Source organism: Heterodontus francisci, chromosome 26, assembly GCF_036365525.1.
Source record: "Heterodontus francisci isolate sHetFra1 chromosome 26, sHetFra1.hap1, whole genome shotgun sequence".
Classification (NCBI taxonomy): Eukaryota; Metazoa; Chordata; class Chondrichthyes; order Heterodontiformes; family Heterodontidae; genus Heterodontus; species Heterodontus francisci.
Window position 1 is genome coordinate 68074999 of NC_090396.1, and position 20791 is coordinate 68095789.

Genomic DNA, 20791 nt, shown 5'->3' on the forward strand with positions numbered 1-20791 from the left:
TGAAGTGGAACTGTACTGATAAAACCTTGTTACTTTTTTATCAAATACTGTGCAAGTAAGCTGTATGTGATATGAGTTCTCTGTTCTGTTTAAAGTATATCAATTTATTTTTGTTAAGACCCTCTTTGTGTACTGAGTGTGACATAGGAGCATTCAGCCCATCGAGCCTGCTCCGCCACTCAATACGATCATGGCTGATCATCCACTTCAGTGCCTTTTACCACACTATTCCCATATCCCTTTATGTCATTGGTATTTAGAAATCTGTCAATCTCTGCTTTAAACTCTATGACTGAGCTTCCACAGCCCTCTGGGGTAGAGAATTCCAAAGATTCACAACCCTCTGAGTAAAGAAATTTCTCCTCATCTCAGTCAAGTGACTTCTACCTTATTTTGAAATTTGTCCCCTGGTTCTAGACTCCCCAACCAGGGGAAACATCTTAGCTGCATCTACCCTGTCTATCCCTTTAAGTATTTTGTAGGTTTCAATGAGATCACCTCTCATCGAAACTCTGGAGAATACAGGCCCAGTTTCCCCAGTCTCTCTTCGCTGGACAGTCCCGCCATTCCGGGAACAAGTCTGGTGAACCTTCTTTGCACTCCCTCTATGGCAATAATATCCTTCCTAAGGTGAGGGGACTAAAACTGCACACAGTACTCCAGGGGCAGTCTAGCCAAGGTTCTATACATTTGAAGCAAGACTTCGCTACTCCTGTACTCAAATCCTCTTGTGATAAAGGCTAACATACCATTAGCCTTCCTAATTACTTGCTGCACCTGCATGTTCGCTTTCAGTGACTTATTGACGAGGACACCCAGGTCCCTTTGTACATCTACACTTTCTAATCCCTTACCATTTAAGAAATACTCTGTACATCTGTTCCTCCTACACGTTTTTCCACATTATATTCCATCTGCCACGTTCTTGCCCACTCACTAAGTCTGTCCAAATCCCTTTGAAGCCACTTTGCATCTTCCTCACAACACGCATTTCCATTTAGTTTTGTATCATCCACGAACTTGGAAATATTACATTTGGTCCCCACATCCAAATCATTGATATATATTGTGAATAGCTGAGGCCCAAGTACGAATCCTTGCAGTACCCCACAAGTCACAGCCTGCCAATGCAAGAATGACCCGTTTATTCCTACTGTCTGCTTTCTGCCTGTTAATCAATCCTTAATCCATGCCAGTATATTACCTCCTATCCCATGTGCTTTAATTTTGCTAACCAACGCCTTGTGGGGGACTTCATCGACTGTATGTTCACTGACTCCCTTTCATCAATTCTGTTAGTAACATCTTCAAAAAAACTCCAACAAGTTCGTCAAACATGATTTCCCATTCATAAATCCATGTTGACTATGCCCAATCAGATCATTATTATTGAAGTGTCCATTTATCACATCCTTTAGAATAGATTCTAGCATTTTTCCTGCTACTGATGTAACGCTAACAAGTCTGTAGTTCCCTGTTTTCTCCCCCACCCTTCTTAAATAGGGGGGTGACATTTGCTACCTTCCAATCTGCAGAATCTATAGAATTTTGGAAGATGATCACTAATGCATCCACTATCTCCATAGCTACCTCTTTCAACACTCTTGTATGTAGAATATCAGGCCCTGGGGACTTATCAACCTTCAGCCCCATTAATTTCTCCAATATAACCTTCTTACTAATAATTTCTTTCAATTCTTCATTCTCCCTAGTCCCTTGGATCTTGAATTCTGGGAGATTTCTTGTATCTTCCTCAGTGAAGACAGACACAAAGTAATCATTTAGCTTCTCTGCCATTTCTCTATTCTCCATTATAAATTCTCCTGACTATGCCTGTAATGGACCCACATTTGTCTATATATTTGACATATTTTTGAACTGCTGACACTGCCTTATTAATTCATAGGTTGAACTTCAGTTTCAACTCAATCGCTTGCCACTCTGTGAAATGCATTTTGCCCTGGACAGGATCAAGGACAACAGCATTCTCTTTCCAGATGTCTGCATGTTTCCCACAATTCCCTGGAGTCCCATCAGGTATGGTGTGCCAACAGTATAGCACTTGAGAATGTGGCATTAATATTGCATTAGGCATGCAGTTCGCCACAGATGGCTTTATTGAAGCTGGTATATAGGATTGGGTGCATTTCATAACCCTTCATCTGTGGTTTCAAAAAGATGAGGTTGGATTGACTGTTCTGTGACCAAGAGAAAAGCAGGTTGGAATAATTTGCATTCATGTATATTCATACACAAATTCAGGAAAATGTCAGGAAATGGTGCTTAACCTGTTGATTGTGATTTAATAGTTTGTGTGAGACTAGCAACATGTTAACTAATTGATTTTCATGTTTAAAAATTTTTTAAATCAGGAACACTCTTTTTAAAAAAAAAAGGCCCAGTCTCGATAACCTATTCACGCACAAAATACAGATAATGCATTTAATTGCATTCCTAAATCCAGTGGTTTTTTTTGCATGTGTCTGCATGGTTTCCATGTGCAAATATTTAGTCTAACCAGCATCTTGTGTATGGTTTTCCTCTATTCACTTGAGAGAAACTCTTCCGTTTCAACTTAATGTATAATGATAACCATCTTTCATGTAAAGAGATCACTGCCTTCTCTGGAGCATAGCACTATAAGAAGAATAAACCTGCTAATTATACAGTGCTGATAGAATAATTACACTTTAGGCACCATCTAAAGTTGTGGAATCTAGCTTAATGGGAAAGTGTTCATTTAGTGCTTTTTAAACTGGAGGACTTCCAAATAAACAGTTTGATGCCCAGGTCCTTATCAATAGGCTGATCTAAAGGTCTGCTGAGGTATGCAATTGAAACCCGACCCAAGCCCGACAGAACCACATCCAACCCGAACCTGACCCGGCCCAAGCCCTTTGATTTTTTTCCCGCACCCGACCCGACCCGACTACCGGAATGAAGTTGATTATATCAAAGAGGTTGTGTTCTCCTTGGATGGAATCGCTCACTGCAGACTCCGGAGTCTGCAGACTAGTGCGGAGTCCGGATGCCGTTTTCCGCCTTGACGTCCTGGCTGTTCAAATTTTTAAGCTTTTCCATCCCTGACCAAAAGGCAGCACTGTGTCCTGCCCGAACTGGCCTGACCCGAACCGAGCCCGAATGCCAGACACAGAAGAAAGACCCGAACCCAACACCCATCGTCTGGTCTGGTCGGGTTTGGGTCAGGTAGCCGTGCTCTAGGCTGATCCTCCTTAATAACCCAATTACAGTAAATTTTGGAGCCTTTTACAGAGATTCGAGGTTCATCTTTTCTTATTTACATGAGATTCTTTGACTCATTTGTTCAATACAGCATCCTAAATGGAGCAAATGTATAAAGCTTTGAGAGAACTAGTCAATCTTCTATCCAGTTGATTTTCTACTATGGATATAGTTATTTACTTTTAAGTATATAGTTTTTTTGGAGGTAGCATCTATATAACATGGAATTTACAGCATCTAAATTAAGTTACACCATGTAAAACTGCATTTATTGAAAAATCTGTGTTTTTAGTCACTTTGGCTTTGAGACCTTCATAAATTGCAAAAAGCTGTTTTATTTTGTCTTACTGGAGTAGACAATGGGACGAGCAGTTGGATCCCCGGCTAAATACTAAACAGAAAGAGGCTATTCTGGCAATCACAACTCCACTTTCCACCCCGCTTCCTCCTGTTCTTATCATCGGTCCCTATGGAACAGGGAAAACATTCACATTGGCTCAGGCAGTCAAACACATACTAAAACAGCAGGACACAAGGTAAGCTTTCTATGGCATTGTTATGCGAAGACACTTTTTTTTGGAGAATTGAATGGTAGCGATGGGACATGTGTGATTTTAAAATACATTCACTTGGATAATGTCATAAGGGCTGCACCAGTGACCTGAAGAGTTTTCCCAGCAAGTAACTGAACTGTACAGACCAGAAGCATCACAGATTTGATCCCTGCTCTGTGCTGAGTTGGGTGGCCTGAACTGGGTGGCAGAAGGAATGCTATAACTGGCCTTGGATATAAGGAGGGAACAATTGGTGAGTATTGACCAGCGCAAGCAACACGCCCAGACCAGCAATAACCTTTTGATTGTAACTTCAGTTCCAGTTATGTTGCAGTGCTTGAGAAGATAAGTTATGCCCCTGTCCTGCCACTTGATGCCAGTGATGCATTGTAGATAGGGCAAGTGGAAATGGTCAAATCACTTGATGTGATGGTGGTAGCTGATCCACAGGGTTGGGTGGTGAGGACTCCAGGCAGAATTTGCCTGTGAAATTAATTGGTTACTGATTGTATCCATGGTGGGTGTGATTGGATGCTCATATGGGCTGGTCGTTTTGAAGTTGGCTGTAAGGTCAGGCTGCCGAGCAGAGTAGTGGGCTTTCAACTGAGTATCTTCGAGAGTTTGGACGGGTAATGTGCAGTCATCAGCAAAGAGCATGTACTGAATGGTTACCTGCATTACTTTTGTTTTAGAACGCAGCCAGCAAAGGTTGCACATTCCATCATCTGTGGTGTATTAAATTAATATACTGTAGCTCTTGGCCACAATTACTTGCCTTCAAATCCACCATCTATCATTAGGGATTTTGAAGTTTATTTTTAGGTTACTACAAAGAGTGCTACAGATTAATACATTTTCAGGCACCTTGTTACCATGTCAATCTGATGTTTAAAATTAGGGCTAGGATGAGCCGACTGCAGCTGTGCATTCTTGCTTGACACCAGTTCACAGGAATGTGAGGTGTACTGATACTTGAGTTTACCAAAGCATCTGTCGCTGCAGCTGACCTAGATGGAAATTGGACTACACTAAGTAAATTTTAGGTGTTTAAGATGGTTCATTTAAAAAAAAAAGCTGCCACAAGTTGGTAGAACAAATTTTACACATTTTAAAATGTATATTGCTTATTTAACATGCAGATCTTCATATTTTTAGTGTTTGTATTTGACACGCTTAAAAGGCACTCATTTTGAAATGCAGCTGGAAGTGAGACAGAAATTGAGTACCAACAGATGGCTTTGCTGTAAGCTAGAATATGTAAGCTAGAATAAATGCAGCGAAAGTACAACTTGAAGGCTTATGCATCCAAATATTACTACTCCCAAGAACTGTCAAAACAGCCATTGAGAAATTCATCTGTTCTCAATAAGGAAGCTGCAGAATATTATTTCATCCCTTTCCTCATTTGTGTGAATTTTGTTTTAGTTTGCTAAGTTATTCCCTAGTTTTGGCTCATAATACTCTAAGCCGCATCTGACAATCCGATCTTAATGCTGTCATGAATGAAAGGATTTTTGATCAAGAGGTAGTTCATTATTTAGTGTTTTCCAGTAACTGGTAAAGGAACCAGTCTTATATTGCTTGAAGAGGCCAGATCATCTACCTACCAAACATATTATAAACATAAGATCACAATGTATGACTTTAAATCTGTGCACCGTGGTCCAGTTACCTACCGCCCCGCGCCCCCCACTCCCCAGCCCAACCAGTTTTCACCTAAAGCTGACACTTGTTCTTGACTCCCCATGTGCAATGTCATGGGTGATCAGCTAGTCTTTAAAAACATTGAGTGATATGGCTCACGTTTTGCAGTGTAAAATAATTTGCCCATCTGGCACTATCCAAACCCAGCTTTCAGATTCTGACTCAATGCAACTTTCTTGAGAGTATAAAGACGGCAGATCTTACAAAAGTAAGAAATAGACTCAGATTTGATTTTCACTTCTTGTGCGGTTTGGGTGTCTGATGGATGTACCAAGTAGGCCATCCACCCACCCAGTGGATTCAGTGAGGGGTCTCAAACTATTTTGATTCAGGCCTCATTTGAATCTCTTTGGTGAATTGTCTGCAACGATTTCCAGCAATGATAGACAGCTTGCCTATTAGGAGGGCAAGATGTCCAGCAGATATGGCACCTGTTTAAAGCAGTTACACCTCTTAAAGTGAGGTTTGTTATTGTTGGTAAGTTTCTTTATTTGTTACTAATTGACATTGAGTGAAAGAAGGCACACACAAAGGCTGCCAGATTTTCAGAAGCATTGTTGTCCTTGCTGTAGCTGGTGGCACTGGGAAGTCACAGCTGTCTCCTGAAGAGCTGCCTCCTCAAACACTGCTCCTCAGCAAACTGTGGGTATGTCACTCTGAGCCTCTACAGCCTATGTAGTGGATATGGCTGCATTCGTGCTGCCTCCATCCTTGGGGATAGAGTCATATAGTCATAGTTATACAGCACAGAAACAGATAGCCTCAGTGGCTTCACTGGAATTGTCTTTGGTCTTTCCTGATGCTGCTCCTATTGTTCCTCATTCTCCTGCAACCAGAAGAGAGTTGCCAAAACCATTCCCATTCTCCAGAGCACTGTGTGGATCTCCGAACCTCCTGAAATGTTTCATGCAATGCATCAGCCTTCTCTGCACAAAATCCTGACAGTGAATCAAGATGAGCTTGTATCCACTTAGATTCACTAATCCAACGATTTTCAGGTGAGTGGCTCTTTAAGCAGTGGTCCAAATGGTCTGTGCCCTGTTTGTACCATGTACTACACTGGGTGGATACTGCACTCAGCGGTAGGCCTGCCATTTCAGCTCCACACCAAGAAGGATAAGGGCATCAGGTGCATAAGAACCTAATCGCATCCAATATATACTGCGTTTATATCACGTGTATTTTTACATGGTTTGTTTTAAAACATGGCATAATTTTTACAATTTAAGTCATACTTTCATTGTTTCCTACTTCACCCATCACCTCCACCCCCGCCAACCACAGCATTTCCCAGATAATGGAATACTTCACAGTACTATAAATTTGTGATATGGTTTGTTATGGTTCTGTAAACCTTGAGCACAATGTGTTTGTATATTGAAGATGAGTAGATGAAGATCATAATAGTGAGTGAGGAAACAATCATGAGCTCTATAGAAAAAACATCAAAGCGAAAACTGATGAGTGGTAAACAATTGAGACACAATTGTTGGAGGCACATAGACTCCTAAGCAGAGTTTATGTAGATTGAAAGGAAATCAGCTAACCAAGATATTAAACATACATATCTGCTAAGTATGTTTTGGGGCTTTTCATGAAGAGTTCCGTGCAAAATATAGCTGCAGAAGTATGGCCCAGCCATATTTAAAGGACTCCATCAAAGGACTGCTGCTTCACTCCTGGGAAGTTAGAAGTCTTGCTCATATTTGATCTTTCAAGACTTGGGAAAGCATAGAATGTATATTTTGGCTATTGATTTTAAGCTTTATGTGAGTGATTTATGACATAACATTCATTTCAAACATTTGTTATTTGATATTCCTTTGCTTCTAGTCTGACCTAGTTTTCATTATATTTGTCTTTCAGCATTGTCTCTCTTTTTTCCTCCACCCACCCCCTCCACAGGATCCTTATTTGCACCCATTCCAACAGTGCTGCTGATTTATATATAAAAGATTATCTCCATCCGTATGTAGAAGCTGGAAATCCACAGGCAAGGCCTCTCAGGTATGATTTTCAAACATTTGACAAAGTTATTATTTTGCAGTAATGCATCTCAATTGATTAGTGTAGTAATGTACTGTGCTAGGGCATGACTGGCTGCAGATTTCTCATACCTTGCACAACGAATTCTAGAATGACACATTGCAAACTGGTGTGTAACAAGATATCTCCTCCCTTTCCATCCACTCCCAAAATAGAGAAAATAAACTTAGAGTACTCCATAAAAGGCAACTCATTAGAGTAGTATGTCAGAAGTTTGGATTTTCTGTCTGTCTGTAATTTATTGGCTGGGAAATATGCAAAGAAACCAGTTGTAAACCTTTTTGTGCCTATTAATATATGTTTTAAGAAAGAGAATTTGTAGCTTTTTGCTGCCCAAAAAATCTTGCGCTAATGTATTTCTAAAAACATGCTTCAGTCATCTTAAACCCATGGTTTTGCAGCACAAATGTCCTTACAAGCTAGTAAGAGTTTTTTCTTGCTCCTTTTTTGAAATTCCTCTAATTGACACTTTGATCAAAGGAATACCGAGTGGCAGATGAATGCTTGACCTCAAGGCTTTCATTATTATGGCTACATCCAGAGCTCATTGTATCTACTGCTGTTGGCACATATGGCTGGAGAGGTGTTCAACTGTGTTGAATATTTGAGGTTAAGCAGAGCTAGAATCTACTCTTTGGATTAGGATGCTCTCTCCCCATGTGAAATCCTTTGAGGGGTAAAGGGTGTGCCTCAATGCCAAAAGCTGCTAAGGGCTTAACCTCTTGTATTACTCTCCTCACATCTTGAGTTATTAGCAAACCAATGCAACATCTTCATATTCATTTTAATATTGTGATTAACTGATATAGGTGCTGGTGTCCCTTTGACTGTATTAGTCACAGATTGAATTAGTCAATTCTTGGATTGCTTTTTGGCTTTATTATTCATCCATTATAGTGTATCTCCCTTGATAGCGTGAATCTTCACAATTACTAAGAGAATTTGTGTAAGGGACTTCCAGCAATACTTTCTGAAAGTCCAGCTATTTTATAAATGGTAATGTTTAACTTGATCTCGTTGTTAAAAATTCTGAAATGTTTTCTCCAATGTCGCCTTCCTTTTGTTGAACCCATTGCTCATTTTACTGTGTTTGGTCAGAGTAAATAAAAAAAAAAAATTTCATTTATTCACTGTTGTAATGTCGGAAATGCAGCAGCCAATTGCACAAAGCAAACTCCCACAAACAGCAATGTGATAATGACCAGATAATCTGTTGCTGTGATGTTGACTGAGGACTAAATATTAGCCAGGACAGCGGGGATAATTCCCCACTCCTCTTCGAAATAGTGCCATGGGATCTTTTACATCCACCTGAGAGGGCAGATGGGACCTCCGTTTAACATCTCGTTCAAAAGATAGCACCTGCGACAGTACAGCACTCTCCAAGTCCTGCACTGGAGTGCCAGCCTTGATTTTTGTGCTGAAGTCCTGGAGTGGGACTTGAACCCACACCCTTCTGACTTTCTGAAATAGTTCTGAATTGATTTTTAATTTTGCTTATTGCCTGTTAAGCAGATCACATTTTCTAACTACAGAGCCCACTATTCTTTTTCTTAACTATTTTCAAAATTTTTCTCTGGATAATTTCAGCTCGAGCATTTCAGTTCCTTAAGTACACCCAGATGCACTCTATCTGGGTCATGACTTTGTAAATCAGTTGCTTGAGTTTGTTCGCAACCACTTCTCTGCTAACTACAGAAAATAAAATACCCTAATTCAACCCCTGACTTAATAAAATGCTGCAGTTTTTAATGTTTTTGAAGATATTTAAATATTCAGCTGCCACATCCTTGCTGTCAGACTTGATGCTGTATCTGCGACAGTTGTATCTCAAGAATCTTATTCTTTTTTGTTATTAAGATTTATTTTTCCTTTGTTTCATTTCATGCTAATCCTTTTTAGTGGTGCTCAAAAGTGTTCAAAATGTATTTGGGTATTTCTGTCTCTTATTTAAATGATTTAAAGCATTTTGTTGTACTTGCCTTGTTCAGCTGCTTAGGGATAGATTTTGATCATCTCTTTAAACATTTAAAAAAAAATATTTAGATAACTGAAGCCTAGGAGTGCAGTTCAAAATAATAATACAGAGGTTCAGATAACTTTTAACATGGCAAGAGTGGTTACTGGCTTGTTCCAGGAACTTGCCAGAAATCCTTAATAACTGTGATCTTTTAAATCTTTCTTTTACAATAAAAATCTGATATTTTCGAAGCTTCCTGGTTGACTCAAGGTATAGAGATTTCCTGTATCAGTGCTGATGGTATAAATTGGGAAGTCCCTTTTGTTCCCTGCTTTCTGCTGAGTTAGCTGATCTCAGACAGGTCAATGGGAGGGTCTCTGTAATAGGTGGAGGGGAAGGGGTGAAATCGGCCACGATTACTGTTCCTGATCCTTAACCAGATGCCTTTGTCGAAAATTGTATGTCTGAATATTGAATGGGAACAGATTTGGCTATCATTAATTCGTTTGTCAGCACTTGCTGTCATAGATGAGGTACCAGAGGACGCTCGTTCCTGAAAACTGGACTCTAGCCTTCAGGAGAGGAATGAATAAAATAGGGCGGGGTGGGGGGTGGAATTTCTCACTCAAGTACTCCCCTTCTGCACCCCCTGCCCACTGATTTGTACATATTGCTGCGCCATGCAGCATTCCCAATCCAACCTAAATTCCAGGCTTCTGCCAGTGCTGCTGCTGTTGTTCAAAGATGCTCAGCAACCCAGTCCTGTGGCTTAGTTGTTGATTTATCTTTTTCTCCTAATGGAATCTTCCCAACTTCTCATTTGCCTAGATAGTGTGACCAAAATATGAAATTTATATGGGAGAGTTTAATTCCAGTTCACCACTGGCATGGGACAAGATTGTGTAGATTCTAGTTAAGAGTTTAGTGCTTTTGTGTTATGGTTACTTGGCTGCTCTATTAAAGTGAATTTTTTTTTTTGCTTTGCGTTATGTTATAAAATTCAGAAGATTGAAGTTGTAACTATTAAAATCAAATGTAAAGAGACAAGTTTGATATGAAATGTATTTGATTTGGGCATTTCCTGAAGTTGAGTTTCTGCAATTACAGGGTGTATTTCAGAAATCGATGGGTGAAGACTGTGCATCCAGTAGTGCAACAATACTGTTTGATTTCAAGCACACATTCCACCTTTCAAATGCCACAGAAAGAGGATATCTTGAGGTATCGAGTAATAGTGGTTACTCTTAGTACATCGCAATATCTTTGCCAGTTGGATCTTGAATTAGGTGAGTAATGTTGGGAATTCAGAAGTTTTGCAAAAACTGAGGTAGTTATACAGAAGAACAAGAGATTTAAATGAGATAGTAGGTAGTGTTATATATTTGTGGTTTCTTCATGGGCTATACAGTCAGCACCCATTGAGGGCTGAGAATTTTGCACATTGGATGAGCTTGGGCAATATAGGTTAAAGCGCAACTCAGCTTTTGGCTCTGGTTTGTATTATTTTTGACGTTTGTATTTTTTTTGACGTTTGTATTTGGCTGCCTTCTTCACAAAAGATGGTGAATTTTGTTCCATGAAAAGGGTTAAACATTGGACAGTTGCCTCCAGAGGTACAATTGCTACCGCATTGTTTAATCTGAGGTGATCATGCCAGAAGTTGCAAGTGAGCAGCCTACTTGTCCTAGATCATTAATAAGCAATTGATTGTATGGAATGTAGGAAATATGAATCTGCTATTTTTAATTGGCTGCACTTGCATGTAAGCAGGCTGCCACTGGCAAAGTCTATCAATGAACACACCTTGAATCCCTAGCTACTTTTGCCATGGTTTGAGAAGGCTTGTTGTTAAAACATGCCATTCAGTAGCCTACTTGTCTGTGTTTGCACTCAGATAAAGCATCAAATTGCAGTCTCCAATCGTTCATTAGTTGCAATACAAGAAGCTTGAATCCTCAGAATTCAATGCATTGCTGCTGACAAATGGGGCCTGTCAGTTGGTGCATCAAATCTGGCCAGACATTTACAGGGTATCTCAGCAATTTCCTAATGTTTTGTTACACAAGATGGTGCCTCTATGCACCAATGTATATAATCTACAAGAGCTTTTAAAATAGAAGTGGATAAATATTTGAAAAGGAAATAAATTAAAAAGGTTTGGAGGAAGGGCAGAGAATTGGAACTAAATGGGTAGTTAAGTCACTGCAGGGCTGATGGGCTGAATGATCACCTTCTGTGCTGTAAAACTGTAGTTTTAGGATACGTTGGATGCAGTTGATTTTTTTTGGTGGATGTGATGCACACTGTTGTCCAATTGAGTGGACTACTGACTTGAATTTTACAAAGACAAATAACCAAACTTAAGGGTGTTATTAAATATGTAAATTTGCTTAAGTTGATGTATATTACAAATAATCAGTTTTAACGTGGATAGTGTAGAAGTTCTGTTATGAATATAAATTCCAACTCGAGTACAGCTCTTGCTAAAACTTTTTTAATAGCTTTATTTATACAATTCATGGATTACCTAATGGTCTGAATCACGTCTGAAAATGAAATCTCAAGAGTCCTGACTCGGATGCGGATGATAACCTGTCTGTAGAGGAGTTCTCTGTTACAAGCTGTTTTCTTCGACAGGTGCCCAAATGGTGATGTTTTTCTTGCAATGTTCATACAGAGCAGAGTCAGGAGGGTACTTTTTATACGTCTGTAATGTCGCAATAGTGCAGTTTTGTGTCAAATTCTTCATTTTGATCATAAGAATTTTCCTTGCACAACCATGTTAACCACATTTGGTTTGGAATATACTGAGAGGTTACAATTTAAGTTATGTGGCAAGCAATGGGACAGATGAGATTAAACCATTATAAACTAAATATTATGAAAGGGGGAATATCTTGGGTGGATCTTCAATCTGAGAATGCCAGCAGAATATCAGTAGAAGTGGAAATGGTAGAGGATGAGGTGAAAACTGATAGGCAGAATGTACTGGAAAGGCTGGCTATGCTTAAAATGGATGTCACCTGGTCCATATGGCTTGCATGCCAAGTTGCTAAAGGAGGTGGCAGTGGGGGTGAAGATAGCGGATGAGCTTGCCATAGTCTTGAAATCTTCCCTAGATACGGGGGAGGTGCTCGAGGTTTAGAGAGTGGCAAATGTGACACCCTTGTTCAAGAAAGGGTGTACGACAGTCCTAGCAACTACAGGCAAGTTAGTTTAACATCAGTACTAAAAATAGAAAGTGCCGGAAATACTCATGCGAACATACGAATTGGGAGCAGGAGTAGGCCTCTTGGCCCCTCGAGCCTGCTCCACCATTCAATAAGATCATGGCTGATCTGGTTGTAAACACGACTCCACATTCAAGCCTACCCCCAATAACCTCTGCCTTAAAAATAATTAAAGACTGTATTTCCACGGCCTTTTGAGGATGAGAGTTCAAAAGAATCACGACCCTCTGAGAGAAGAAATTTCTCCTCATCTCTCACTTAAATGGGCAACCCCTTATTTTTAAATAGTGTTGCGACTGAGGTGGGAGGAATGCACTGTTTTTTCTAGTTCCACTTCTCCACAGGTCACAACATATATTTAAATGTTTACTCAGTTACCGATACAGTCGATCATAGTCTCAATTTTTATCCCAGAGTAAAATCCACCAACCAGGTTTCTGTAATAAACAACAAAATTAGCAGTTTATTATAAAACAAGCCCCCACACACATATATATATATACACACACACACACACACATGGGTTAACCAAAAAATAGAGATTTTTTTTCTTTAGAACTCTGTTACAAAAAATAAGACAAAAAAGAACACTTTGGCCAAATACTTGGTAATTCTTGAAGAAAAAAGAAAAGATATGGAATGATATCAGATGTCCTTTTTTTGGTTTGGCGTCCCAAATATGTGTAGACGGCTGTCACTGGGATACTTTCCTGGTGCAACTTGTTCAGGCGGCGTCAAGAATTTATCCAGCAAGTTTTTCCAGCGTCTCAGGAGAAATACGGCAATCAGGGTTTCAGGCAGGCCTTTCAGGAGGAATGCATCATCAATTTCTCTCTTTCTTACACTCGCTTCTAAGTGCTTCTCAAAGAGATGGAAAAGGCTGAGCTGGGGTTTTGTCCTTCAGGTTGCTTTTTAAAACTTCAACTGACAGTCCAAAGTGAAACACTCGCTTCTAAGTGCTTCTCAAAGAGATGGAAAAGGCTGAGCTGGGGTTTTGTCCTTCAGGTTGCTTTTTAAAACTTCAACTGACAGTCCAAAGTAAAAAAAAAACAAAGTCCAGCATGTGTGGAATCCTTTTTTCAGTTTTAAAACACGAGTCCTCAAAATTTAACAAAAAATGGAAGGACTTTTGTAACAATAGCGACCTTTAGTTCTAGATTCTCCCACAAAGAGAAACATCCTTTCCGCATCCACCCTGTTAAGACCCCTCAGGATCTTGTATGTTTCAATCAAGTCGCCTCTTACTCTACTAATCTCCAGCGGATACAAGCTTAGTCTGTCCATCCTTTCCTCGTAAGACAACCCGCCCGTTCCAGGTATTAGTCTAGTAAACCTTCTCTGAACTGTTTCCAACACATTTACATCCTTCCTTAAATATGGAGGCCAGTACTGTACACAGTACTCCAGATGTGGTCTCACCAATGCCCTGTATAACTGAAGCATAACCTCCCTACTTTTGTATTCAATTCCCCTTGCAATAAACAATAACATTCTGTTCGCTTTCCTAATTACTTGCTGAACCTGCATACTAACCTTTTGTGATTCATGCACTAAGACACCCAGATCTCTCTGCATCTCAGAGCTCTGCAATCTCTCACCATTTAGATAATATGCTTCTTTTTTATTCTTCCTGCAAAAATGGACAATTTCACATTTGCCCACTTTATACTCCATTTGCCAGATTTTTGCCCACTCACTTAACCTATCTATATCCCTTTGTAGCATCCTTATGTCCTCTTCACGACTTACTTTCCTACCTATCTTTGTGTCATCAGCGAATTTAGCAACCATACCTTCGATCACTTCAGCCAGGTCATCCATATAAATGGTAAAAAGTTGAGGCCCAGCACTGATCCCTGCAGGACACCACTCATTGCATCTTGCCAACCAGAAAGTGACCTATTTATGCCTACTCTCTCTGTCCTGTTAGGTAGCCAATCTTCTATCTATCCAGCACTTTCTCTTTTTATTTCAGACTTCCAGCATCCACAGTATTTTGCTTTTATTTTAGAGTTTAACATCAGCGGTGGGTAAGGTTTTAGCAACATTAATCGGGGAAAACAAATCAATAGGCACTTGAGATGTTTGAGTTAATTAAGGAGAGCCAGCATGAATTTGTAAAAGGCGCAACGTGCTTGACTAATATAATTTTTTTTGATCAAGTAACAGAGAAGATTGCTGAAGGGAAAGCAATTGTCTGCATGGATTTTAAGAAAGCCTTTGACAAAGTACCATATAAAAGGCTGGTTAACAAAATTGAGGCTCATGGAATAGGATGTCAGCTTGGATAAAAAGTTGGCTTAAGGACATAAAACAGCGAGTCATGAAAAATGGTTGTTTTTCAGACTGGATGATCGTAGCCAATGGTGTTCCCCAAAGTTCAGTGCTAGGACCACTGCTTCTTTGCTATGTAAAAATGACTGGATATTGGAATACAGAGTACAATTTAAAAATTTGCCCATGATACCAAACTTGGAGGTGTGGCAGACAGGATGATTCCAATTGTGAACGTAAATAGGCGAGCAGAATGGGCCGACAAGTGGCAGATGGAATTTATACAGAGGAATGTGAGGTGATGCATTTTGGCAAAGGGATAGGGAGAAGCAATATAAACTTAATGGCACAGTTCTAAAGAGTGTTTAGGGACAGAGGGACCTGGTGGTTCATGAAGTTGATTGGACACAGTAGTTAGCAAAGCATATGGGATCTTGGGCTTCATAAATAGAGATATTGATTACAAAAGGAGGGAAGTTATGCTGAACCTTTAGAAGGCTCTGGTTAGTCCAAAACTAGAGTATTGCATCTAGTTCTGGTCACCACACTTTAACAAAGATGTGAGGGTTCTTGAGAGGGTGCAGAGGAGATTTACCAGAATGGTTCCAGGGATGTGGGATTTTAGCTACAAGGTTATGTTGGAGAAGCTGGTGTTCATGCAGCAAAAGAGATTGAGGGCAATTTGATAGAGGTGTACAAGAATATGGCAGGTTTCGATAGGGTAGACAAGGAAAAGCTGTTCCCTTTAGCTGATGGTACAAAGACTAGGGGACACAGATTTAAGGTTTTGGACAAGAGATGTTGGGGGAATGTGAGGAAGAACATTTTATGCAGCAAGTGGTAATGACCTGAAACACACTGCCTTCAAGGGAGGTGGAAGCAGAGATGATTGATTTTGAAAGGAAATTGGATGGACACCTGAGGGATATAAACTTAGCGGGCTATGTGCATAGAGTGTGGGAATGGGACTGAATGGATTGCTGTACAGAGAGCTGGGCTGAATGGCCTCCTTCTATGCCACAATGACTGACTTTCCAATGTTCAGAATTCACTTTGAAAAATGTACACCCAAAACATCATAGCCTCTATTTTATCTTTGCAGATGCTGAATCTACTGTGTATTTCCAAGATTTTTTTTTATCTCCGTATTCTAGCAGTTGCAGTTAATTTTAAATTTTCTGAATTAACTTTGTACATTTCCAATTTTGGCCCCATTAACTGTGACCATAATAATTGTGATGCATCCATATAAACCTGGCTCCTTCCATTCAGCTCATTAATGGATGTAACTACATTTGAGAATCTTTCATTACTCCTGATCTTTGGGTGTCTGTGGGTAGCGTGACCTTTCTTGGTTGCAAAGAGGGTTCATTGGAACCCAGATGTATCACTTGCCATTTATTTATTTAGAGATACAGCACTGAAACAGGCCCTTCAGCCCACCGAGTCTGTGTCGACCAACAATTACCCATTTATACTAATCCTACATTAAGCCCATATTCCTTACCACATCCCCACCATTCTCCTACTACCTACCTACACTAGGGGCAATTTACAATGACCAATTTACCTATCAACCTGCAAGTCTTTGGCTGTGGGAGGAAACCGGAGTACCCAGCGGAAACCCACGCAGTCACAGGTAGAACTTGCAAACTCCGCACAGGCAGTACCCAGAACTGAACCCGGGTCGCTGTAGCTGTGAGGCTGCGGTGCTATCCACTGCGCCACTGTGCCGCCTTGTGTTGGAAGAATTTGTTGCTCCTGCATCTCCGAACCTACAAAGAGTTTTGACTGGAGCACTCTTACAGATTTTAGTAAATCAGCCCAATGTATACCAATTTACAGACCAGTATGATGTGGGCCCACATCAGAGACACCATCTATCAGTCAGCCATGACCACCTATGGCAAACGTGTGAAGCAGAATGCAGACTGGTTTCAATCTCATTTTGAAGAGCTGGAACCTGTCATAGCCGCTAAGCGCATTGCACTGCTGAACTACAAAAAAGCCCCCAGCGAGTTAACATCCGTAGCACTTAAAACAGCCAGAAGCGCTGCACAAAGAACAGCCAGGCGCTGCGCAAATGACTACTGGCAACACCTATGCAGTCATATTCAGCTGGCCTCAGACACCGGAAACATCAGAGGAATGTATGATGGCATTAAGAAAGCTTTTGGGCCAACCATCAAGAAGATCGCCCCCCTCAAATCTAAATCAGGGGACACAATCACTGACCAACGCAAACAAATGGACTGCTGGGTTGAGCACTACCTAGAACTGTACTCCAGGGAGAATGTTGTCACTGAGACCGCCCTCAATGCAGCCCAGTCTCTGCCAGTCATGGATGAGCTGGACGTACAGCCAACAAAATCGGAACTCAGTGATGCCATTGATTCTCTAGCCAGTGGAAAAGCCCCTGGGAAGGACGGCATTAACCCTGAAATAATCAAAATTGCTAAGCCTGCCATACTCTCCGCACTCTACGAACTGCTTTGCCTGTGCTGGGACGAGGGAGCAGTACCCCAGGACATGCGCGATGCCAATATCATCACCCTCTCTAAAAACAAAGGTGACCGTGGTGACTGCAACAACTACCGTGGAATCTCCCTGCTCAGCATAGTGGGGAAAGTCTTTGCTTGAGTCGCTTTAAACAGGCTCCAGAAGCTGGCCGAACGTGTCTACCCGAAGGCACAGTGTGGCTTTTGAGCAGAGAGATCGACCATTGACATGCTGTTCTCCCTTCGTCAGCTACAGGAGAAATGCCGCGAAAAACAGATGCCCCTCTGCGTTGCTTTCAACAAAGAACAAAGAACAGTACAGCACAGGAACAGGCCATTCGGCCCTCCAAGCCTGCGCCGATCTTGATGCCTGCCTAAACTAACACCTTCTGCACTTCCGGGGCCCATATCCCTCTATTCCCTTCCTATTCATATATTTGTCAAGATGTCTCTTAAATGTCGCTATCGTATCTGCTTCCACCACCTCCCCTGGCAGCAAGTTCCAGGCACTCACCACCCTCTGTGTAAAAAAGCTTGCCTCGCACATCCCCTCTAAACTTTGCCCCTCGCATTTTAAACCTATGTCCCCCTAGTAACTGACTCTTCCACCCTGGGAAAAAGCTTCTGACTATCCACTCTGTCCATGCCGCTCATAACTTTGTAAATCACTATCATGTCGCCCCTCCACCTCCGTCGTTCCAGTGAAAACAATCCGAGTTTTTCCAAACTCTCCTCATAGCTAATGCCCTCCAGACCAGGCAACATCCTGGTAAACCTCCTCTGTACCCTCTCCAAAGCCTCCACGTCCTTCTGGTAGTGTGGCGACCAGAATTGCACGCAATATTCTAAGTGTGGCCTAACTAAAGTTCTGTACAGCTGCAGCATGACTTGCCAATTTTTATACTCTATGCCCCGACCGATGAAGGCAAGCATGCCATCTGCCTTCTTGACTACCTTATCCACCTGCGTTGCCACTTTCAGTGACCTGTGGACCTGTATGCCCAGATCTCTCTGCCTGTCAATACTCCTAAGGGTTCTGCCATTTACTGTATACCTCCCATCTGCATTAGACCTTCCAAAATGCATTACCTCACATTTGTCCGGATTAAACTCCATCTGCCATTTCTCCGCCCAAGTCTCCAACTGATCTATATCCTGCTGTATCCTCTGACAATCCTCATCACTGTCCGCAACTCCGCCAACCTTTGTGTCGTCTGCAAACTTACTAATCAGACCAGCTATATTTTCCTCCAAATCATTTATATATACTACAAACAGCAAAGGTCCCAGCACTGATCCCTGCGGAACACCACTAGTCACATCCCTCCATTCAGAAAAACACCCATCCACTGATACCCTCTGTCTTCTATGACCGAGCCAGTTCTGTATCCATCTTGCCAGCTCACCTCTGATCCCGTGTGACTTCACCTTTTGTACCAGTCTGCCATGCGGGACCTTGTCAAAGGCTTTACTAAAGTCCATATAGATAACATCCACTGCCCTTCCTTCATCAATCATCTTCGTCACTTCCTCAAAAACTCAATCAAATTAGTAAGACATGACCTTCCCTTCACAAAACCATGCTGTCTCTCGCTAATAAGTTCTTTTGTTTCCAAATGGGAGTAAATCCCGTCCCGAATAATCCTCTCTAATAGTTTCCCTACCACTGACGTACTCATTGAACTCACCAAAGCCTTTGACCTCGTCAGCAGACGTGGTCTCTTCAGACTACTACAAAAGATCGGATGTCCACCAAAGCTACTAAGTATCATCACCTCATTCCATATGAAAGGCACAATTCAGCATAGCGGCGCCTCATCAGACTCCTTTCCTATCCTGAGTGGCGTGAAACATGGTTGTGTTCTCGCACCTGGAACATAGAACATAGAACCTTCTTCCTGCTGCTCAAGTTCAAGCGTTCAAGTCTTCAGAAGAAGGAATTTTCCTCCACACAAGATCCGATGGCAGGTTGTTCAACCTTGCCCGTCTAAGAGCGAAGACCAAATTACGGAAAGTCCTCATCAGGCAACTCCTCTTTGCTGACGATGCTGCATTAACATCTCACACTGAAGAGTGTCTGCAGGGTCTCATCAACAGGTTTGTGGCTACCTGCAACTAATTTGGCCTAACCATCAGCCTCAAGAAAATGAACATCATGGGACAGGGCGTCAGAAATGCTCCATCCATCAATATTGGCGACCACGCTCTGGAAGTGGTTCAAGAGTTCACCTACCTCGGCTCAACTATCACCAGTAACCTGTCTCTCGATCCAGAAATCAACAAGCGCATGGGAAAGGCTTCCACTGCTATGTCCAGACTGGCCAAGAGAGTGTGGGAAAATGGCGCACTGACACAGAACACAAAAGTCCGAGTGTATCAGGCCTGTGTCCTCAGTACCTTGCTCTATGGCAGCGAAGCCTGGACAACGTATGTCAGCCAAGAGCGACGTCTCAATTCATTCCATCTTCGCTGCCTCCGGAGAATACTTGGCATCAGGTGGCAGGACTGTATCTCCAACACAGAAGTCCTCGAGGCGGCCAACATCCCTAGCTTATACACACTACTGAGTCAGCGGCGCTTGAGATGGCTTGGCCATGTGAGCCGCATGGAAGATGGCAGGATCCCCAAGGACACATTGTACAGCGAGCTCGCCACTGGTATCAGACCTACCGGCCGTCCATGTCTCTGCTTTAAAGACGTCTGCAAAGACGACATGAAGTCCTGTAACCTTGATCACAAGTCGTCGGGGTCAGTTGCCAGTGTTCGCCAGAGCTGGCGGACAGCCATAAAGGCGGGGCTAAAGTGTGGCGAGTCGAAGAGACTTAGCAGTTGGCAGGAAAAAAGACACAAGCGCAAGGGAAGAGCCAACTGTGAAACAGCCCCGACAGCCAATTTTATCTGCAGCACCTGTGGAAGAGTCTGTCACTCTAGAATTGGCCTTTATAGCCACTCCAGGTGCTGCTCCACAAACCACTGACCACCTCCAGGAGCTTACCCATTGTCTCTCGAGAAAAGGAGGCCAAAGAAGAAGAAGATGATGTACATAAGAAATGCATATTTGTGATGAATTTCCATGATAACTTGATTTTTGTTTTTGTTTTTCTTTGATATGTTATAATGAGTTTGGGGCCGTGGGGGCGGGTGGTGGCGGGGTGGGGTGCGTGCACCTGCTGCATTTTGTGACTTCCCTAACCCAAAGGCAGTGATTCTTGTTGGGGCACGGTTTCACTGCTGATAGAGCTCTGCTATCTCAGTCTGGTGAGCATGTGAGCTGAGACTGTG

At 41.8% G+C, this 20791-nt stretch overlaps 1 protein-coding gene across 2 annotated transcripts in view; it reads left to right on the forward strand.

The window, feature by feature from the left end:
- Positions 1-20791, forward strand: part of helz (helicase with zinc finger) — a 308260-nt gene that overhangs the window by 111383 nt on the left and 176086 nt on the right. The window contains exons 13-16 of one of the 2 annotated variants that reach the window (XM_068058498.1): positions 1907-2037; positions 3597-3779; positions 7407-7508; positions 10615-10793. In XM_068058498.1, coding sequence (XP_067914599.1) covers positions 1907-2037; positions 3597-3779; positions 7407-7508; positions 10615-10793 — 595 coding nt within the window. The remainder of the gene's footprint in view (positions 1-1906; positions 2038-3596; positions 3780-7406; positions 7509-10614; positions 10794-20791) is intronic. The other variant, XM_068058499.1, reaches the window with a different exon arrangement.